Here is a 20,194-nt window from a genome sequence, read left to right on the forward strand (position 1 = left end):
TTGGATGCTTTTTTTTTTCTTTTGGCACCATCTTGTGGTCTCCCTTGCAAGAGTATCTATAGATCTAGATCTCAACATGATCATACTAAATACCGAATTAGGGTAAATATGTAGACTAAAGACTAAAATAAATTGAACCATTTTTTTTTTTTGAAATTATCATGTTTAACTAAAAAATAGTTAACGAAATCAATAAAAACTAAACAAAAAATAAATTCATAAATTATAATTGTTCATCAATCTATAGTTAATAAAGTTAATAGAAAATAAAAATATTAAATAGTAATCTATTTATTAAGATTTTTTTAAATCTCAATTTACATTGAATCAACCAAAATTTTTAATTTTCCATCTTTAAATCAGAAATTAAGTTAAACTGTACATGGTTCAATTCGGTTTGGTCACATTAGTCTATTTGATATGAATTGAAAAATAATCGAGCATTCTTACCCTCTTGGTCTCGTGCATTTCTTTAATACATATTCTTTCACTTCTTTGAAAATATCATACAAGTCGTTCTTAAAAATTATTATTTTGTAATTTTTACATATATTTCTACGTAGTTTATAATTTTAGTAAATAAATTACTAACATTACAAAATTATAGAACATTTGATTAAAAGTTTAGTTTTCAAATATTTTTATATTAAAATCAAAAATTAAACCGTGAACTTAGCACTTTTAATTTACAAATTTAAAACTGAAACCACAAACAAAATAAAAATTGAAGCAAATTTATGGAACTACAACAGTTTGATTCAATTTGAATTAAGATAATCAAATTTAGAGCTTATGCACAAGGCACCAACACTTTCGCTCCTGCTTCTAATTAATATTTCAATCAAATTAATTTCACTGTTCACAACAAAGAGTAGAAAAGCTGTTCGATTGTGTTGCTCTCTCTCTCTCTCTCTCTCTCTCTCTTTCACGTATACAACAAAATCTTTATCAATCCACAGTTCCATACCTTTCTCAAATATATCTCGAGATCACACCAGTACATAAGAGATCAGATATATATATATATGTATATAATGTATATTCGGTGTATATGTAGGTAGTTAGCTTATACATAGGGTGTTTGTATATGTTTGATGGTATAAACTCATAGCTATGTATATGTATATTTTTTAAAAAAATTGCATCTACCTACCTGTCAATCTTACGGGACAGTGAGATGAAGACAACGCAAAGGAGGGCAGCAAAAGCAGACGGCTATAGACTCTGTTTATTTAACCAATTACATTATATGGAATGTTTAAAGCTGCATATATCCTGCATGGGTTAATTTTCTTCTTTTTCTTATCATCTTTTTCATTAATTGTACATATTGTAACACAAATCCATATTTATTCTCACCCAAGCTGATACTCTTCGTCCTTTTTGACAGGTCTTTAACTTGTTTTTCTATCAGAAGGCTTTCATTTTTCAGTAGTTGTCTTGCGTGTTTACAATCAAATGATAATGACTTTTCTAATCTCATATAATTGATAAAGCATTTTATAACCATATATTATATATACATATACATATACATATATATATATATATATATTATAGGTAGCTTTATTTGATGAAACAGGAACACAGTAGCTTTTATCTTTATCTTAAATCGAGTGTTTCCCTTGTAGCTTACACTTTCCAATTGATTTACATGTATCACGTAGAAGGTCCTTTGGCTGGACTAATAATGCTTGTATCTTTAGAAATGGGTACTCTTTGTTGATAACAGTTGAAGTCAAATCCACTCTTAATTTTTGTGTATTTAATTAGATTTCTGTGATTGTTGTAGTTTTTATATTCTAAGTTTCAAAAGTGTTACTAAAACTATCGTGTATTTAATAGACACATTCTACTGCCCGGCCATAATAATTACAAATTATTTAATTTTCAACACTTTGATTCTGCTGTTTTTTTTTTTTTTTTTTTTTTTTCTTGGGTAATTAGGTGCTTTTTGCTGTAGAATAATTTTTGTTTTGGTTTACTTATGGTTTAATTAATACATCAATAAACTTAAACTTAATTTAACTTCTTTTTTTTTATTAAAAATTACAATGTACATATTCTGCAAATAATTGAAACCAAAATTCACAAAGTGATATACCATGGTGAGTAAAATACAATGTCCTTGACTCTTTTTTTTTTTGCTTCTGTCCTCTATGCCTCACTTGTTTCTATTACGGTTTATTTTTTTATTTTTAAAAGAAAAATTAAAGATTCCTTAAGAAGAAAAAAAAAAAAAAAAAAAAAAACAATTGAAGATGTCCTCTTGATTACAATTTCCTCCGGACAGATGACCTGGGACTAAGCAGTCATTGACAGTACAACAGATCTGCATGATACCCAAAAGTATAATTTGCTTCGTAATGATTTTGCATCAAAGCAAATATGTATACACACACACACATATATATATATATATGTATGTATAATATGCATGTGTGAGGGTATTCGTGTCTTTTGTATGCAGTAAATAAAAGAGAGCCAAAGTTTACCCTCTTATAATTAGCATTATAACAAATATTTCTGTGTCTTTAGTTAGGACAATTATATATTCTCTATATTTTGTTATTGTAATATGTAGTTTTATATAATTTGAAATAAACTAAAGATAAAAGTTTATTTGCATCATTATATTGTTAAAATATTCTAAAATTATTATATTTGTCACTGATAATAATAATAATAATAATAATAATTTATTTATCTGGCTTTAGTACATTTATACTCACATGCGAGTAAATAAAAATAAAGAAAAGAGATCAGGAAGCAAAATCTTTAACCCACCAATGAAAACATCACACTGCCGGAAACGAAATTCAAGACGGAAAACGACCCTTCACTTCCACAGAATCAATGTGTTTCTCTCTTTTCTCTTACCTTCCCTCTGTGTACCTATATGTGTGTGTGTGTGTGTATATATATACATACATATACATATATATATGCATGTACATATATGTTTGAGAACTAATACTGAATATGAGTTTTTTTTTTTTTTTCAAAAGGAAGTAAATATATATATATATATATATTTAAAAAACTTGATATATTTATTACACAATCTGGCTAAAGCCCTTTGTTTTTCCCGGGTTCTGTCCATACCCTACCTGTTTCAAAAGAGCCCATAATATAAAAGGGCCCGATCAGAAGCCTATAAGCCCATAGAGCAGTGAAGGTGGCCATATAAATAGCTATCCAATCCGACACTAAAAGATCCTCATATTGAATGTAATTTTATGTATCACGAATTTATTCTGCCTGCACTTTGCCTGTGCAATGAGTGTATGTTGTTATATGTGTATATATATATATATATATATATATATATATGTATATGTCAATGTATTTGCAATGGTAGAGTGATGTGTACATATATAAACTGATAGCCTAGCTTGTATATTTTTTTGTAACTTATGTAAGGCAAGGCAGTGAGGGCAGTAGAGTTGATGTAGGTCGGTTCTTTTGGGAATACCGACAAGAATGTTTTAGTCCTCACTTTAGACGCATTATATAAATAATTTATACATAAGCCTTTATATATATAAATATATCTATACATTATATACATAAGGATAAATAATATTATAAAACTTCTAATCTACTTAGTATATCATACACTTAGTTCGTATTTTGAAAGAACATATTTTTTCTGATGATATTATAAAAAAATTTAGAGTACTAAAAAAGTGTTAATAAAGTTTATTTATCCAAATTTGTAAAAATATAATTGTATTATGGATTATGCATAAACATGATTTAAGTTCGACTGTTTAAAATCCAAGAATATAACTTTTTCATGGAAATCTTCAATTTGAGTTTTTTGTTTGTTTGTTTGTTTGTTTGTTTTTCATGTTACTTTCTTGGGGTGTGATCTTTTTATAAGCTGTCAAGAATTAGCAGGTCAAGTTATTTTTATGGCCGTCCACCATCAAACCAATCTCTGTGCATTATATGAGTACTTCCGCTGTTCACTGTTCATTATCAAGTAATAAGAGACATATCTTACCAACAGGGGAAAAAAAAAAAAAAAAAAAGAAAACAATTAAGTAACATACCAAGTAAATTTGAAATGCCATGAGCTCCTTAAACTAAATTTATTCGGAAAAAGAAAAAGAGATGCAAAATAATTACACTTCCTGCATGGATAATTAATTTGTCAATTCTAAAAGATCTTTTTCTATATAACCGGTAATGCTGCCATCGTCAATGAACGTAATATTAGTAGCATTGGATTAAACGGAGATCTAAGAGCTAACGAAAATCATATACATTATTACAACTCAACATATGACCAGCAAGAAGAAAAATTAGTTGGTGGAGGATACGTTTATCAGGAATTTCACTCTCAACAAAGTGCATTCACCATATTTTACCTGACTAAGTAATCCACAGCTTTCCTCCTTCCAGTTTCTGTCTATCTAAAGAGACTGCTGAAGAAAAACAAGGAAATGTATTAAAACTGAACTGGAACTTATTCAGTGATTATGTTGACTTTCCTTCGAGCTTCAGTGAACCAAATTTAACATTCCCCAGTTCAGCAGCGGCACGGGCTGCTGCAGTTGCACGTTCAGCAGAGGCAAGTGCAGCTCGGGCTCTTTCCAGGACATCAGATGATGATGTTGCTGCCTCCCTTTTGAACTCATCAACTTGTCCAGAATCATAAGTTTTACTTGATAGTGTATTTGATGGCTTGATTTCACTGGTAGCCACCCATGCTATATTGCTTACAGGACTAGCAGATTGAACGTGTTGAGATCCTTGTTCAGCATGTATAGGAACAGTAGAATATTCTCCATCAGACAGTGAAGATTTAAGAGAGAGATGCTTGGGGAGAGCTTCAGAAACTGCAGTTTCAGAACATATTTGCTTCGATCCACCCTATGTATAAGAAGGCCAGAAGTTATATTTAATGGTCTATAGACATATATTCCCTTCATATAGACAGAAATTCCTTTCAGTGCATCAGAATTAGATGTTGGCCACTTTGTAGAAGTAACCTCTCCTTTTTCACTAGAAGAAAACAAATCATAATATCTTACCAACTGAAATTCATGTAGGGTAATGAGAAAGGAATTAAGATTTAATAAATGACTTACACCTACATTAATATTAAAGTGCGCCTAGCACTTTGGATTTACATCAAATTGCACTTTATGTGTATTAATGTACACTTCGAACCATCATAGTATACTATATGGCACTTTACTAGTTAACAATTTCTATTAACTTCAGCAGCATCCGTAAGTAATATTTTCTGTTATGTATTTTTTTTTTTTGAAATAATTTTCTATTATGAATTTAAAAAAAAGGAACAGAACAAAAAAAAATTGCATTTTCATCCCAGGAATTTGAAAAATCTGTTGAAAATGAATTGAATCATGTTTGGATCTGTTTTGAACACCTTTCCCAATCTAGATTTCCCTTGAAATGCATGAAAACATCATGTTCCATTGAACACTTAAGAAATCAAGTCTGTGTTCCCACCTGGCCTGGCTGCTGTTTGGAAGCTGTGGTAATTCCACTTTCCTTATCAGAAAAACATCCATGTTCTGTCTTTTACTTCCTAGTACCAAGTTTCTTTCATGGGTTACCCTTTTTGGTCCAAGAAAGTGCCAACTTCCTCAGACAAAAAAGCAAACTCCTATTTGTGTTTCACCAAGTTTCCTAAAACTCTTTTTGAGTATAGAGAGAATAGTTGCTTAACAGTTTTTGGTTTCTTTAGTGATTTGAAAGGGTTCTAGGCTGTTCACCTATTCTCAGGATTCATTTTTATATATGGTACATCAGTGCTTATGTTTTGATTACAGTATCGAGAAACAAAAGTTTTCAACGCACTTCTCATTTTTAAAGAGACAAATATATTGTTATGTTTTTTATCTGTATTATAACTTTTATGTGTTACTTACAACAGACAAAGTAGAATTCTAGTCTACATGAGCATCTAGATTTCTAGTCTAACAAGCTTAAGTTGTATCATTCAAATGGTACAAAGTAAAGTATTAGTCTATATAAGCATATAGATTTCTAATCTAACAAGGCTTAGGTTTTATAATTCTAAAATAAAAAATTATAATGTTATTGGTACATACAAATTATGGTACATATTAAATATAACAATATATTTATCTCTTTAATTTTCACTTGTTGACTCGGGAACCTGTTGTGCACAAATAAAGTAAAGCAGCTGAGCCAAAAAAAATCATCTTTAGAAGATGATTCTTCAGATGACATGACAAGTGCATTACATACTTATTTACAAGTTCTCTATGGTGGGTGATCAAGCTGTGGTGTGAAGGTTAGATATTGAAAAAGCCAATGACCACATCACTTCATCCTTTCTTCTTAAATTTTAGGCAGAATATATTTTAGTGAAACATGTGCAGGTGGATCTGCCAGCGCATCTCAACTCTTTCGCAACAATCTAGGACCTAAGGGAAGGAAGTCCTCTCCACCCCTCTCTCTTTATCCTAGTGATGGAAGCCTTCAATTGACATATTATAAGAAGCAGAATTTAATTGAGGAGCTGAGTGTGGGGAATGGTAATCAAGGGTTGAGCTAACCTTTTGCAGATGATACTTTTTTTTTTTGAAATAAAATAGAACTAATATTATGGACGAAGGTACCGAGGGGCTACCACCCCAATAAATACAAAATTAACAATCGATCAAGTGGTTCCTAAGAGCCCCAACATCATCCTAATCAGTTAAGTCATGACCAATCAAAATAGACCCAAAAATAAAAAATCATCTATCCCTAACATTTACAAAGTCTCTTTCATGACCATCAAAAGCCCCCAAATTCCTCTCCTTCCAAACCACCCACATAATGGACAGCGGGATAAGAAATAAATCTTTTTTCTTTTTACATAAATCAACCCACACCCACAACTCCTTGCTAATACTACCCATCATGACCCACTTCAAACCCAAAAACCCATACACATGCTCCCAAATTCTGTAGACCATAGGACAATGAAGTAGCAGGTGATTGCAAGATTCTTCATCAGCTTTGCACATGTAGCACCTATTAGTTATTATCATTCCTCTTCTTCTCAGCGCATCATTGGTTAAGATTTTCTTTTTGACAGCTTCCCAAATGAAAAAAGTCATTCTGGGCAGAGCTTTTGACCTCCAAATATGCCTATACGGTGCTGTCTTGGCAGTCTCCTCATCATTCTTGGCAATGAGATTATAGTAGGATTTCACAGAAAAGCCTTTTTTCATGTCCGGTTTCCATATTCATTTGTAATTCTCATTGTTCACGTTATAATCAGCAAGCCACCACAGCAAATTACAGAATTCAACCTCCTCATCCTCTAAACTTCTTCTAACCTGAACACCCCACCCCCCTCCCCCTTCTCTCTTCTCAAACACCTCCTCCACAAGAATATCCTTCTTCTTGGCAATTGCAAAGATCCTTGGGAATTTATCTTTCAGTTTGAAGTCACCAACCTACTCATCCTTCCAGAATTTTATTTCAGCCCCATTACCAAGCTGCCAACGTAAGCAATCATAAAAATTCTTGCATTCGGAGCTGATTTTCTTCCATAAGCTAGACCCATGACATTATTATTTCCCTCGCCTACCCCCATCCCTTTCCCAATCATCCCATCTTGTCTCCATCACCCTCCTCCACAACTTCCTTTTCTCATTCACAAATCTCCAGAGCCACATACCATGTAAAGCAGAATTTAATATTGGCATAGACCTCAGCTCCAACCCACCTTTGTTGATCGGCTTCTTCACCTCTTCCCATTTGACTAAGTGATATTTCCTATGCTCCTTTGCGGATGATACCTTGTTTTTCTTTAAACCGAATAGAGAAGCTCTTTTTAACCTGATGTGTATTTTGCTTTGTTCTCACACATTGCCATAGCTTAACAGTGAATTGGGGCAACTTGAAGATTGTCCCAATTGGTCAAGAGTCAGAATGGTGTTGAGGTTAGGTCTTTTAGGTTGTATAGCTAATTCCTTCCTACTAAGGATCAAGTGGTCCATGTGGGATCCTAATATGTTAAGATGGAAAAGGGATTCATTTGCTCAAAGAGTAGATATCTTTCCATGGAGGCAAGCTCATGCTCACTAAAAAATCATGCTGCCATATCTCCCTCTTTGTTTCCTTTCCATGTTCCCAATCCCTGTTGTTCTTGAGCTTCAAGCAATTCAGTATCATAGTTTATGGGTGACTCTACTGAGTAAAGGAAATATCACTTCAGTGGCTTGGAGTAATGTTAACCACCTTTGGATGGCGGTTTGAGGATCAAGTCCCTCATTTTTTCAACAAATTTAATTAGCCAAATGGCAACGGAAATTATTTCTAGTAGGGGTGCACCTATGGTGGAATTTCCTTAGAGCTAAATTTGATTTGCATTCAGATAATGGCCACCCCAAGGTAGGTATAATGGCCACCCCAAGGTAGGCAAGGATGATCTCAGTCACAGACGGTTAGAGATGGAACGGAAGGAACTGGGGCCTTGTCCTTGAAGGTACTCAATCAAAGATTGGTGATGATAGAGTATCAGATTTCATTATTTAATCCTTGGTGTTCCAATAGTTTTTTATGGACTCTTTTTTTGAAATAACAAGTATAAAAGTATCATTAAGTATAGGCATCAATGAGTTGCGAACCCATGTACAAAATTATTTAAAATATTTACAATTCCATAACAACATCAATTAGTCCCCCTAAATTTTCCATGGAAAACATCAGTTGACCATAACAGTTTCTTATAGACTTTTTTCCCATTTATTTTCTCAATTTCCATAAGGAGGTTAAGGTCCAGAATTATTTTGAGGTGCATAACAAAGGGATCCAATGGCATGTTTCTCTCCTATGCAACCTGAACTATTTGGAGATTGATGATTAGATGGCTGCTCTTTTCAATTTGGAATCTATCCTTATCCAGGCCAGCATGAAAGCACAAGAAGGATGGTACCTTCACAGGAAAATTTTGTTATAGCCTTCTGATCTCTCCGGAGGTGGTTTGGGAGCATTTTTCATTGGAAGTACATTTGGAAAATGAATATTGCTCATAGATTGCTTTTTCTAGGGCCGAATTTTAACCATTGAACGTGGCGCAGAATCCAGGAGAACTGATGTGTTTTGCCCACAGTTGATCAGTTAAATCCAATTACATAAGAAAAGTGTTACTTTGTTGGCACATTGCTGTTTTACTAAATGGAATCGTGTCTGTTAGTGGTGTGGAACGAGAAAAACATTAGAATTGGTATATTCTAATATTGTGGGATATTTAGGATAACAATATTTTATGTATTATTAGGATACTGAGTTTATTTAGAAATAATTAGAATAGGTGTATTACTATTTTAGTTTCGTCCTTGATTTCCTATTTAAATATTCTAGCCATTTTAGGCTATTTAGACATCCATAAATACATGGGTGCATTATCATTGAACTGAGCATCTAACAATCCTCTAACCCCATCATTGTGGTTGTGACAGCCCTATAGATTATGGTTCTTCCCAATCCTTATGATTGGTGGATTAGATTTATCTTTTTCTGTTCTCTAACTGTCCCATTTCTATCTGCACTCTTTCTTAGTTCCTTATCCTATTAAGGTAGTTTACTGCCACATGTCAGTTATAGCAGATTTGTGTTCTATTGTTTTTCTGCCACTTGTTAAAAAGCAGGGTATTAGGGTTTAATAGTGTTAACACTGTAAGTCAGTTCCTAGATTTTAGAAGTAATAGTTTCAACTATTGTAAGAATAAAATTCTTATGTAGAAAGGAAAGAGAAATGGGGATAAATTTAGAAAAAAAGATCTTGATTATCGTTAGGTTCTCATTTAAAAAGGTCATACTATTAATCAACATCCTATACCAAGTTCTTATTTAGACCCATAATGTTTAATATCAAAGCATTCTCTTATTTAAAATTCTCTAACAACAAGAATTTTCTCAAATGGTAATGGATCAAGCACAAAGATTCTTTATACGGGAGCAAAACAGTGCAGTTTTATTTCACAACAGCAAGTCTGGCAACTTCTTTGAAGCAGTATCTAGGGGTGGTTTGTGGATGATCTAGCCAATAGAAGATATTGATGATGCAAGCAATGACAAACCAAGGTGGCATAGACACAAAGCAAGAGTGGAGATTAAAGATGACACAGCGGACACCAAAGAAGGATGTGATTACACGACTCTGTCTCCCTTTTACATAGAAAAACATCCATTCACCAATATTTTCCTCCTCCTAATCAGCTTGCCAATAGTAAGAATACACCTTCTACCTGCTTCCTACGCGAAGAAAGTAACTCTGAGTGGAGCGTTAACCTTCTAGATTTGCCAGAAAAAAAATGGTATTTGTGGCATCATTTTTAATCAAATGATTTTAGAAAAACCTAAACGAGGAAACCCTCTAGCATTGAGTCTCTAGTTCTTCTCATTGATTGCAGCAATAAAAAGTGTTTAGAGGAGAGTCTCATAGTCATTTACTTCTCAATCACTGAAGTCTTTCTTCACTTCCACATGCCACTCCTCTTCCCCCCCGATAGCTCTATACAACTCGTGGATTGAAATATTCTTGTGCTGCACAATAGCATATATCTAGGTGAAATTATTCTTCTAGTGACCCCTTCTTAACCAAGCATCACACCAGAAACTAATCCCATCCCCAATGCCAACCCTCCAACTAATACAATCCTAATCTTTATTTCTGTCCATGCATTTTTTTTTTTCACATTCCCTTCCCATGGGGTCGAGTCAATAGTTTGATATACCACTCTCTATTCATAGTTCCAAACCTCGCCTCAATCACCCTCCACCAGATATTACCATTTTCATTCATGAATCTCCAAAGCCACTTTCCTGTAAGACTAAATTCACCTCCACTAAAGATCCCAAACCCAAACCTCCCCGACACAGGCATTTCAACCTCATCCCATGCCACCAGGTGATAGTTTTTCCTACATGCCAAGTCGCCTCACAAAGATTTACATTGAATTGATTCCACTCTTTGTGATATTAACCCATGAAATAAATGCAAATCATATTCTTCTTAATTAAAATAATATGCATGTAATAGAAACTAGATTCCCCTACCAGTCATTACAATGAAAAATCACTAGGCAGCTAACTACCCTTAATAACTTATCCAAAGTTCTTATGTAAACAAAAACAAAAAGAAAATAAAAAACTTATCCAGAATGAACTAATGAAAATGATTATTAGAGCCAAGCAGCAAAATTATTTGTATTAAGACTGATAACAAGGAAAATATGGAATATTAAAAGAAAGAACATATTGACCTTCGAATGCTAAGAAGTCAAACGTCAAACAGGACGTAAAGGAGGTAAAGATACTGAACTAATGGAATATTAGTGCAAATGCAGAAAAGCAAAGAAGTAAAGGAGGTAAAGATCAAACAGGAGAGAATCCAAAAGCCCTGAATGTTAGCAATTACATGACGGCCAACATCTACGGACCACCTAGGTATCACGATGATCTTGGGAAACAAAATACCGAAACAGGCCCCAGTGAAAACTTTAAAAGGTTTTATCAAGAAGGATAACAGCTGGTAGCAAGTCTCTGAATGTCTTGAAGAGACCTCATACACAAGATAATGCACAAAGAAGCTAGGATCATACAGAAGATTACTCAGAAGAGTATCACTGGAAAGCCTCAGCATGAAGACTCTCATCCAAAATAGAACAAGAATGCAGAAGATTATCATAGGCCTGGTGAACGAAAAAAAAAAAACCATGGAACTCAAATTTGGAGTGAATACCAGCAGATCTTCATGTTTTTTGCTGAGCTCTGCTTCACTGATAGATGAATCCCATTCAAGATTGTACTCTCGTGCAATTTCCTTCAAAACCTCGAGCTTTACCTCCCCCGATGGAGCACTAACCGAAAGTTTTTCTATAATCTGCATGGACAAAAATCAAACAACGGAAACGATAATAATTGTACCAGTCACGTGGTGACAGATCTGTCAAACATGAGTATTCCCTAGTTAAAAGGCATGCTATACAGAAATATCAAATTGAAAATGAAGAAACAGTTTGAAAGTCAATTAACTGTACGGTTGACACCGGAATCAGGACGAAGCTCGGATGCAGCCATGACAAATTCTTTCCCATATTTTGTAGCAAATAAATTTTTCACATGTAACAAATCAGGAACTTCCGAACATCTTGGAGAAGCAAAAATTATGCTGGCAATAGCTTCTCTCAGTTCTATTGGGCACTCCCTGTCAGATGAAAAGATTTATTATAAATTTGCACCCACACTCGAACTGATAATAGAGACGCAAAAAAAATTATCCAATTTGAGGATGTCATTAGGAAGTTCTCAAAGAACAGGCAACAGCCCGTGCAGATATACTAATATAGAGAAAGGATCCAAAGCAGGAAAACTGTATATCTTTTTTTCTGAAAGTAGGAATAATGTCTATCCTCATGAAGCTTTTCTCTACCATCTGCAAAGTTCTAAGGAGAAAGTTCTAGAGCAAAAAATTGAAATGTTTAACCATCATTCGGGTTAACGACTACAAAAACACATTTTGTTTTAAATAAAAAGTATGAATATATTAACAAAGCACCAAGGGAGTGCAGCCCATGTACAAAAGTATTTACATATTGGATAGGCAATCAATCATATACCCAAAATCTTTCCACTCTATACAAGTCATGCCCTACTAATAAAAAACCAAAAAGATGAAACCATCTATCTCTGATCTTAGTCATGTCACTTTTCATCCCATCAAATACTCTCCTATTTCTTTCCTTCCAAATAATCTAAGATACAGTCAAAGGGATTAATCTAGTTAACTTTTTATTCTTTTTACCAATCCCAACCCCAGCCCACAGTTCCTCCTTGATCATACCTGCCATTACCCAGCTCACCCCCAAAAGGCTAAATATCATAAACTGTATGTCCTGGACAGCTAGGCAGTGGAGGAGAAGATGACTGCACAATTCAGCCTCCTTTTTACACATATAACATCAATTCACCATCACCTTTCCCTTTCTCATCAAGTTGTCGCTTGTCAATATGCAATTTCTGCTGGCCTCCTAAGAAAAAAAAAGCAATCTTAGGCGGAGCCTGCACTTCCCAGATCTGCTTGGCCAGGAAAGAAAGCTGTCTGCTACCATTTTCTCCCATAATATACTCGTAGTAAGATTTCACAGAAAAAATCCCATTTTTCTTGTGCTTCCAAATCAATTTATCATTATCAGTTGTGACAAAAACCTTGGATAGAAAAATAAGCAAATTCTCATATTTCTCCCCCTCCCAATCATTGAGATTCTAGTCACCACCATATTCCACCTTCCACCATTCCCCACACCACCACAGAGCTGCTCCACGGAAATAACTTTATTCTGAGCAACTGCGTAAACTCTAGGAAAGTAATCCTTGAGACATCCCCATCAACCCAATCATCCAACCAAAAAAGTATATTGTTTCCCCTACCAAGATTCCATTTAACACAATTATACCAAGTAGCACCATCAAGGCTGATTTTTTTCCAAAACCCGCCACCATACAGACCCCCCCATTCTGTCCCAACAACCTCTCCTGTTCCATTTACCCCATCTCGACTCAACAATCCTCTTCCACATCCTATCCTCCTTATTAAATTATCTCCACAACCACTTGCCATAACACCCTACTCATTTCGACCAAAGACCTAATGCCCAAACCCCCCTCACCCATAGGCTTTTTAACCTCCTTCCAATTCACCAAATGATATCTCTTTCTATCTTCATCATCCCCCCAAAGGAACCGGCATTGTATTCTTTCCAATTTTTAGCAATCATGACCGGAATTGTAAGAGCCGATAAAAAATAGATTGGAATATTTGATAAAGTACTTTTCACAAGCGTAAGTTTACCCCCTTTGGATAACAAGTTCTGTTTCCAGTTAGCCAATTTCCTCCAAAAAAGTTCAATCAACGGGTCCCAAATTCCTCTCTCTTTGTATCTCACACCCAGTGGTACTCCCAAATATTTTAAAGGAAATTTAACTGTTCTGCACCCCAACAAGTCAGCAAAAGCTTCCTCATCACCCCTCCCCCCAAGCTGACCATTTCGGACTTATCAAGATTGATATCAAGTCCCTGAACAGCTTGAAAATATAACAGTACAGCCCTCAAATTCAGTACCATTTCCTCAACCAGTTGGCAAATAATCATGGTATCATTCGCAAAGAAAAGATGAGACACTTCCACTTGCTGATTGTTTCTGCCCACCCACACATACAACAGCATATTTCTATATCCACTGTTGATGATGTTGTATCTTGTTCTTGCTAAGTAAACTTTTCCCCTTTTGCATATGGCAGAGGTTAGTTCAGAGGAAGGACGCATAAAAGACACAAAAAGGCAAGGTAAGTTGAAAAGTCAGAGAAGGAATGGCAGTTTAAAGACTGGTGCTTAAGCTCAACATTTAGCCTTGTCCTTTAAAAGATGATCTTAATTGACTGTAGATGTAGTTCCTCCCCTTCAAAGCCCCTTCTGTTTTGTTCCTTCCAAATAGTTTACTTAAAGGAAAACAGTGTTGCCTAGAAGCAACTTACCTACTCCTAGCAAAAAGCTGATGGCACATTGGCATAGTAGTAGTTTTTTTTTTTTTTTACTATGCATAGTATTAGTTTTTTATTTAAATTGACTGTAGTGATAGTTCCTTTCCTCTAGAGCCCCTTCTTTTTTGTTCCTTCCAAATGGTTTACTTCAAGGAAAGCACTGCCTAAAAGCAATTCATCTACTTCTCCTGGCAAAAATTGATAGCGCATAGATATAGTAGTAATTTATTATTTAAAAATTATAATATCCAGAGTATAGAAGTAGTATTCTTAATCTTATTAGTATTAATATTTCTTAGTAAAGTTATATTCGAGAAAAATTACTTAGCACTCGATAAATACTTTTATAATCTCCTTTAAAATCATTGTTCAGTTATTCAATTAAAACCTTATATATGATAGCTAAATTTTCCCCAAATTCCTAAGTAGACAAATTAACTTTGGTTTGTCCTACAAAGTATCCCATAACCAAAACCTTAAAACTGCACCACCAAATAGCCCCAAACCTGCCAGGTAAAAAAGCTCCAAATACCAAAAGGCCGCTAGTCCTTTCAACAACCACCGCCAGAAAATTAGTGATATTACCCTTACCACCAACCTTAGAAGACCCTGATCAGAAAAATTTAGAAGCCTCGCCATGAAACTCTGCTTAAAAATATGCTGTTTGTTGTACTTCAACTTGATCATTGACAAATAATAGGCGACCTCATATGGAAAAAGAACCTTGCCTTCAGTGTAGGAAAAAGGAGAAAACTCAAGAGACAGAAGACTAAGTAAAAGCCAAGTGTTTGAGGAAGTAAGGGTATTACAGTTCACAGGAAGAACAGAGAAAATGTTGTGGAAGGAGGCTGACTCCTGCAGTCACCTTGGCCAGTGTGTGTTCCACAAGGGAAAGAGATGTCTTAATTTCTTTGTTGACGTTCTGATATTTGGAGGAAGTTCTTTGAGTGGAAAGTTGAAGGTCGCCTAGCAGTGTGCAGTAATCTATTTTGAGGCTGATGATTATTGGTGAGAACAAATCTAGGCCCTTTTGGGGTTAAAAGTAGAGAGAATGGAAATTTTGATACGAAAAAAAAATTTTAAGCTCTGTACCAAATTGATGTAGCACAACATAATAGAGTATTAGTGAGATATCACAAGAACCGTCGTCAACCCTAGCCACGTGTTGTCACAATCACAATATTATTAGTCACTTAATTCAATGAGAGAAAATCAATAGTTTTTGTTCATAGGCAGTCTCTACAATAGTGATGAATTACTTATGTGTTTATAGAGTGTCTACATTGAGATCTTACCTTTTGCATAATAAGCAGATTAACAAACTAGATTGAATTGTCAGCCTCACCTATCACCCAGCCACAAAAGATATTGTGCAAATCTGAGTAAGTCTAATTTCTTTGTAGTGGTCTTTTCAGAAAAGTATTTGATTATAAACAACCTATCTAGCTAAATAATGGATCAAAATTGAATGTCTAAAATGCTTTCACAAATTGATCATGAACGCTTTCCAAGGTGTTCTAATCTGTGTAAGTCTAGTTTCTCTATAGTCTGCAGATCTCTCAACTCAGTCATGTGCAGTAAGCTTGAGTTCCAATAATAGTGTGAGTAACATTACTTGTTTGAAAGTAGTATTGAAGTGAAAGGAACTTGCCAAATTGATCGCTGGAAGAAGAGAGCATTTTTACATTAAATCATTTGTTACCGCTGCACTTGAAAAGCACATATTTACCTCTGACTTTCAAGAACTGGAATACGTGCGAGGATAAACTCACAGAACAGCTCTAATATCTCATATGCAGCCCATATGTTTTGTTCTCGAATCACATGTTCCACCTGACCACCCAAGAAAACAATTTCAATTGTCAGCTCATGAATATTAGTTCTCATTGCAGCAACATTAATAATTAAGAACTTGAAGGGGTACCCTGATCCGAGCAATTGCTTCCTGTCTGGCTTGCAGGAATTCAGCTATCTCCTTGCGCATATGTTTGAGCTGCAGATCTCTCTTATTTTGCAGTAATTTGATGCGCGAAATAGCTAAGGTCAAACATGTTTTGCTACGGACCACTCACCATTTAGAATTTAAACCCAGTATAGAAATTCAAGAGAAATGATAAAACTGCAACAACATAATTAAATCCAAAAGCATACAAGTACTACCTCCGACAACAAATTATGGCTTTGTTGTCTTTTTAAAAAAAGACGAATTCTTTTACTTTAACTTGCATAAAAGGAGTTCAAACAGCGAATTCACACCGAAAAAATCTCCAATTTAGGATTTAAACAAGAAAAAATCATTAAACAATGGAGTAAATTACAAACGTACACTTCATCAGAGTGTAACGCATTTTCACAGAATTGAGCGCTTTAACAGAATATACTAACCGCTTAAGCGACGACAATTATATTAGAAATTTTGATAAGTTAAGTTGACCAACCAAATTAGAATTGCGAGGAAACATAAATTCTATCCAGAATATCCAATGAAAAGAAGCAGAAGGAAGAGAGAGAAAGAGATGAACGGACCATTTTGCACCAAAAACTCCACGGTTGAAGAGCTGGTTTAAGAGTGACATCGCCGCTTAAACAGAGAGAAATCAGTATTTGTGATGATCAAAGAAGGATCTACCTATCTCCCTCGCTTTAGATGGCGCGCGCGTAATCTACAGGCGAGGATAGATCATTTCTAGAAGAAGCAGGTTTAGCTTTTACACCCCAGTTTGGCTGTAGCTTCCACCGCGTGAGTTTAGGAGAAAAAAGTAAGTTGATGTTCAAGGAAAATAGATGAAGGTGTTGATGTACGGAAGTTAATATGACAACAAAAAATTAGAAGTTTTCTACCCCGCTTCTAATGTTTCCGTATTTAAAAAAAAATAATAATACAGCACTTACAAATTGCTAATATGTTATAAACGTAATACCTATTAAATACTATGAACTTATGTTTCTGAAAAAAATTCTAGTTTATTCATTATATTAAAATCAAATAAATATTTGTTGGTTCTATTATATGTAGATGGCATGATAATTACTTAAGATAATGAAAATTAAAATTTTTACGTTAGAAAATGATTTATCTATTCATTTTTTTTAAAAAAAATTAAAGATAATTAATTGTTTTCTTAATTTAGAAGTTGAAAAATCATGTCAAAGATATTTCATTTGTTAAAGATGACGTAAAATGAGCTTTTACAGCCTTTTAGTATAAGGGAGTCAAAGAAAAAAATCATCTTTAAAAGAGACACATCTCAAACTAACGAAAAATAATGTGTAGTTACCAAATGATGTTATATGATTTAGACAACTAGTTGGTAGCTTAATTTTTTAACTATCATAAGACTTCGAATTGTGTATTTTGTTGCATAGCTTTCTCATTCATGCAATTCGCAAGAAGTTTTCATTTATATGCAACAAAAAGAATTTAACGTTGTGTAAAATGCTCCCTTGATCATGGTCTTATTTATAAAATAGATAAAATTTTACTATTAAGTGGATTTACTTGTGAAAATTAGTCAGGAGATACAAGTAATGGATGCTTAACTTTGGGTTATTATTTCCATGTTAGTTTAGCAATGATATGTTAATGTAGCAAAAAGTAATTTGTGGTTATGTTATCTAGCAATAAAATTGAGTATGTGGTAGCAGCCATTGTTTCACTAAAATATATGTGGTTGAAGAAATTGATGGTAGATATGCTATGTAAAATTGAATTTGATATATAAATTAAATGTGACAATAAAAATGTTATTGAACTTACAGTAAATCTAATTTTTTACGTACAAACAAATATATTAAAATTCATAATTACTAAATTTGAGAAAAAATGTTAAATAAAAAAATTGAGTGAAGGAGATCCCCAATAAATAATCAAGTTGTTAACATACTTATAAAAGCCTTAAGAAATATTAAGTTCGAATGTCTTAGAATAGCTTTTAAAGTTATGGATCATAAGCATGTAATAAGAGGAATGCTAAAAATTAATGCATCTTATATAGCTGTTTCTTTTTTTTTTTTTTGCTTTGTTTTTATTTACTAAATCAAATAGTTCATTTTCTATTTTATAGGAAGATTGACTCAAAATATGAAATATCAATTGGGATATTTTTTAAATAATTAAAGAAGTAGTAAGAAGATAATATTAAAGAAGTATTAGCAAATCATGCCTATACATAGGTTATGTATATAGGAAATTTTCAATCTTCAACATCAATTAAATATTTCTTCAATATTTCTCATTCTCTACATATACATTATGTGCAATTTTTATCTTTGTTTTGTTTTATCCCAACTGTAGACTTGTACCTGGTGAGAATACTTGATATAGAATGCAAGATTAATATGCAATCTAAACCTGCACATACATAATTAATATTAAAACTTAATTTTTAAATAAATATTTTCTACTTAACTCACAATTAATTTGTGATTAGAACTAAAGTAATTAGACTGAAAGAAAAATGAATTGATTAAAACATCACAAAAGTACCTTGACAAGTTGAAATCAATCATTGATGCAACAAGAAGATTGAAGAAATCTTCCCAATAGCTCACAACTACCTTTGTTTTATGGATGATTGGATGAAAAAAGATTGAATACAAAGGACTCCTTACATAGAAAAATGCATCAAGAGTACTAATAGAAAAAAGAATCTTAATTATCAATCCTAACTAACAATGTTTATCCTTAAACGAGATAAGAACTCTTAATTAAACTATATTTTTTACATGATATATTACACATGATAAAGATTTTTTAAGAGTGATCAGCAAGGGTTCTCAAATTAAGAAATGTGTGCAAGTTAAGTTTAAATCTAATCATACCTTGTAGGATAAGAACTTTTTATCCTTTATGAGAGTGAAGTTGAAATTCGATCATGATAAAATGAGTGATTGACAAGAACTCTTGATGATTTGATTTGTAGAAAAGTGATTGACCAAATGTTTAAGACTTTAAAGATTCTTAGTGATTAGCTTGTAGAAATGTTGGCCGAGTTTCCATGATTTATAGGAGTGATTAGTCACTTATTCCAATGGCTTATGAACTCGACCTCCATTTTTCATGAGTTGCAAAATTTGGTCCAACCCTTTCTTCATTAATTTATTCTTGAATATAAATTTGAAAGGTTTGCCTAAATTTGTCAATCCATTATATTGTAATTGACCCATTAAACATGATGATATTTTGTAACGGCTCCGAAATTCAAAAGGAAATACAAATAATAATATGAGTGCGGACGTGAAATAAAAGATTAAGATTAATATCCCTTACACAATAACTTAAAAGTACTAAACAATATTACGGAATAAGTTCTCTAAAAGAAATACGAGAAATAAGAAAAATAAAGAAAATTATAAGGTATCTAGTATCTACTCGCCGTCTTCTTGTGGATCGGGCTCGGGAACCAGGTCCTTCTGATCTGAAATGGTTAAATATGGAATGAGCTATACTAGTCCAGTAAGGACATCACACTAATAACCGTCACAGAAGTAAAAGTTGGTAGAAAATTAAAATAATCAATGGAGCAGTAGATTTAAACAAATTCATTTATCAATAATCAAACCATTTACCGTCCACTTACCGCAGTGAGATTTATAAAAACAACTTATGGAAATAATAACATTATAAATATCATAAATTCATAATAAT

At 33.5% G+C, this 20,194-nt stretch overlaps 1 protein-coding gene across 1 annotated transcript; it reads right to left on the reverse strand.

Annotated features, from left to right (window-relative positions):
* Window positions 1-4,120: 4,120 nt before the first annotated feature.
* On the reverse strand, window positions 4,121-17,368 carry LOC110824163 (Regulator of Vps4 activity in the MVB pathway protein). The gene is made up of 6 exons (XM_088213252.1): window positions 17,074-17,368; window positions 16,472-16,604; window positions 16,277-16,380; window positions 12,043-12,214; window positions 11,750-11,890; window positions 4,121-4,881 (listed from the first exon to the last, which is right to left on the reverse strand). Exons 1-6 carry the CDS (start codon window positions 17,121-17,123, stop codon window positions 4,486-4,488), a joined length of 996 nt encoding a protein of 331 aa, XP_088069378.1. The 5' UTR covers window positions 17,124-17,368; the 3' UTR covers window positions 4,121-4,485.
* Between the last annotated feature and the right edge of the window lie 2,826 nt (window positions 17,369-20,194).

Source organism: Carica papaya, chromosome 2 (assembly GCF_054855325.1).
Source record: "Carica papaya isolate Zhongbai chromosome 2, ASM5485532v1, whole genome shotgun sequence".
NCBI lineage: Eukaryota > Viridiplantae > Streptophyta > Magnoliopsida > Brassicales > Caricaceae > Carica > Carica papaya.

Bases quoted from the DNA above. Each gene is read 5' to 3' on its own strand.
- LOC110824163 (XM_088213252.1), bottom strand. From the start codon at position 17,123: ATGTCACTCTTAAACCAGCTCTTCAACCGTGGAGTTTTTGGTGCAAAA. The intron at 11,891-12,042 runs GTTAATTGACTT...TTGTCCATGCAG, and splicing joins ATTCCGGTGTCAACCGTACA to ATTATAGAAAAACTTTCGGT. The intron at 4,882-11,749 runs GTATTCACTCCA...TCTTATACATAG, and splicing joins AAAAACATGAAGATCTGCTG to GGTGGATCGAAGCAAATATG.